The sequence below is a fragment of the Macadamia integrifolia genome, chromosome 9, assembly GCF_013358625.1.
Source record: "Macadamia integrifolia cultivar HAES 741 chromosome 9, SCU_Mint_v3, whole genome shotgun sequence".
Lineage (NCBI taxonomy): Eukaryota > Viridiplantae > Streptophyta > Magnoliopsida > Proteales > Proteaceae > Macadamia > Macadamia integrifolia.
The window spans coordinates 36208937-36212143 of NC_056565.1; the positions used below are offsets into that span (position 1 = coordinate 36208937).

Consider the following 3207-nt stretch of genomic DNA (forward strand, 5'->3'; position numbering starts at 1 on the left):
CAAAAAAAAAAAAAAAAAAGATTTGCACCTTTACTGCTTTTCACACAAATCTATTTCAATCCATGATTTGAACACTGTAAATCCCCAAACTTGTTGAAATGGTGACTATTAGAGTCGTTTTTTATATTAAATGATTTCCTCTAACTCATATCGAAGAGAAAAACAAATTTCCAATTCCTTCGTTTGCTCTCATTTCGTATCTCACTCATGGTTTCTGTTTTACAGGTTTAAAGGAGTGTATTTTACCTATATCGGTCCCGTATCTGACTGTATCAGTTGATACAAGCATTTTTTTTTTTCAAAATAAGTATCATATGGATACTGAACGATACCGATACATATTGGTAACAAAATTAGAAACTTCTACTTATTATCTATATTAACCACTACGTAGCCCATTACTTGGGATTATAAATAACTACTTAATCCGGTATAGGACTTAAATCCCTACTATTTGGGCTTATAGAACGGACCGCGTTACTATAGAAAACTCAAATTTACTTAATCCATGACTCATATAACCCATTGGGAACTTAAACTGGGCCTAACTTATTCAACTGCAGGTTCAACTTAACCCAAAAAACTGAACAAACCCCAAATCCAAAAATTCTTCTTCCAAGGGATGTGAACTGCATCACCTACTGTCTCCAGTTGATCTCTGAACCTAGGGTCTCCATATTCAACTATATGACCACCTATAATTTATGAACAATGAGATCTACCCCAACAACTTCCTCAACTCTGTATTTGGCACATTTGGGGGAAGGGAGCTTGTTCACATCAAACTAATTGAAGGCTCAACAAAGCAATTGTTAGAAGCAAGGAGCCATAGAGCCCCCCCCCCCCTTTTTTTATTTACCGAAGAAATTCAGACAAGAATATAATATTAATGAAGAACATCAGACGAGAAACGAATTGAAGCAGAAATACCAGCATACCACAATAAAAATATATAAAACAACAAAAAAGAAATTGTAAATACCAGGAAAGCAAGGACCAGTTACTTCCACCACCATCATCGCGTCTGCCACCTGAATTTCCATCACCCTGGCCACCAGAACCACCAGTTCCTCCAACACCGCCATCTGAGACTGCCGAAATCCGAAAGTAATCCAAACCCAAGTCTCGAAATTTCATCCCAGAGTGACCCAAGTCCTTAAACCCAATTCCATGATAGGAATTTAAAGAGGATGTGCTTAAGGAGCCCGATGAACACACCCTAAAACCACTTCTCTTAGCAGAACATGTAGCAATTCTTCTAGGGTTACAGAAAGGAGAAACTGGTTTTGGAGAGAAAACAACAGAACGGGCAAGAAAGGGAGATTTACCAATAATTTTTACAAGATTTACAGCCATCTTTCCCTCACCGTACCAATCTGCTTCAAAGGGTTTGAACCGTAAGAATGTGTCTAAACCGCATACTCAGATATCAGAATTTGGCAGCAGCAAAAAATCTACAGAGAGTAACCAATACCCATAATTAGTTGCAAGCAGAAACTCCACGCACTAGCTAGATACGCATTAAACAGCAACCATTTCATGAAATTCAAATAATCAAATATAGCATAATCCCAAAAGAAAAGGCTTTAATACTCTAAAAAAACTATACACTAGAGGGTCATTAACACAGTAAAGCATTATATGAAATTCGAAAAACACTCATAGTAGCTATTGCAGTGTAATCACGCAGAAAGAAGGCAGCCAGGCAAATGCACGAACAGTTGAGTTAGACAATTTTCGTTTCGTTCTTCATACCTTTTCACAGAGAAAAGAGAGAACTGACAAGTGTGCGCAGCCGAAACCCCGAAGCAGCAGCTAATATGGTTAGTTGCTCGAGAGTGGAGAGAGTTACATGTCTACCTAGGGCGAAATAGAGAGAGAAACCTCTGGGAGAGAGGGGTCTCTGCAAGTGCAACCGAAAGCCCGGAATGGAATGCCAGCTGTCCGCTGATATGTTAGATGCTCGGAGAGTGGAGAAGGGAGACTGTTGGTTCACCAAATCTATCGATTCTATTCGTATGCAATCATCGTCATCAACACGGGAAGAGAAAGCCCACTTACTTGCAGTTAGGCTCGGATCAGAATCGGTCGACTCTGTCCCGAATCCCGATCCCAAGTTTAGCCGATTCGGGTCATTGACCACTGGATTGGGGGTCCAAGTCGTTCCTATTTAGATCGGGCAATTTTTTTGACATTGGATCAGTTGTTCTTACGATCACATGTGGAAGTCCCCATTCAAACAACATAGGCATCGTTTGACAATATTCTGTTTTTATCGTTTCTGCGTTTTCTTGTTCCTAGAAACGGAGAAACAACTTAGAAAGCATTTGATAAAATTATTCCATTTTATCTGTTTCTAGAAATATGAATCAAAATTTATGCATATTTACAATTCTATAAACGACTTTGACGAAATAAGTTCGATTTGTTCCGTCGTTTTTAGAAACAGATTTGAGAGAGAGAGAGAAAAAAAAAAAAGGGCTATTGTGCCCGATAAATCTCGTAACTATTTAAACCTAAAAAGAGGCAATCGAACCCTCTCTCCCTTTTGGGTATCCGATGAGACTATTGGGAGTTTTGTGACATTATGTCTGAAAAAAATGTTTTGAGAAACAGATTTATCAAACACCAAAAAAATCGTTTTTGTTTGCAGAAACATGAAAAGTCGTTTATGTTGTTTCTAGACACATAAATAGCAGAAACGTTATCAAACGGTACCATAATTACTCCACAATCCATTTTGTTATTAATATTAGGGGTAGCGGAAGAGTATTGTAACGCCCCGACCCATTAACCTTGCACAATATTGTCCTCTTTAGTCCATGAGCTTTAAGGTTTTAAAACGCATTGTGCCACATTAATGAGGCTAGAGGTTATTAACTAGCCCATTATTCTCTCCCTAGGCCACGTGGGACTAAAGTTTGCACACCCTCATCGATCTCTCACGCCCTTGTACTTGTCGTATTCTTGAGTGTTACAAGTATTCTGTTCGGGAGCATGGCTCTTGCACCATCACATGGGCCAATGAGAATGTATGCCCATGGAAACATCAATATGAGTGGACTTCTTATCTTTCATAGGAGCAATCCAATCATTTCACAGGCCTATGTTTAGGTGAATGAGCTTGCGTAAAATGTTCAAAACTATTTGGAAAGGATTGGGGTTTTCAAATCCACTGCAAAGGTAGCATTGTCGCGGGTAGAGCTT

The 3207-nt window shown here is 38.9% G+C and overlaps 1 protein-coding gene across 1 annotated transcript in view; it reads right to left on the reverse strand.

Moving 5' to 3' along the window:
* LOC122089420 (protein sym-1) overlaps positions 1-1999 on the reverse strand; it is a 13640-nt gene extending 11641 nt beyond the window's left edge. Inside the window, exons 1-2 of the mRNA XM_042659137.1 lie at positions 1756-1999; positions 983-1454 (exon numbers count right to left, since the gene is read on the reverse strand). Of these exons, the coding sequence (XP_042515071.1) occupies positions 983-1356 (374 nt within the window). The 5' untranslated portion in view covers positions 1357-1454; positions 1756-1999. The remainder of the gene's footprint in view (positions 1-982; positions 1455-1755) is intronic.
* Positions 2000-3207: the final 1208 nt, after the last annotated feature.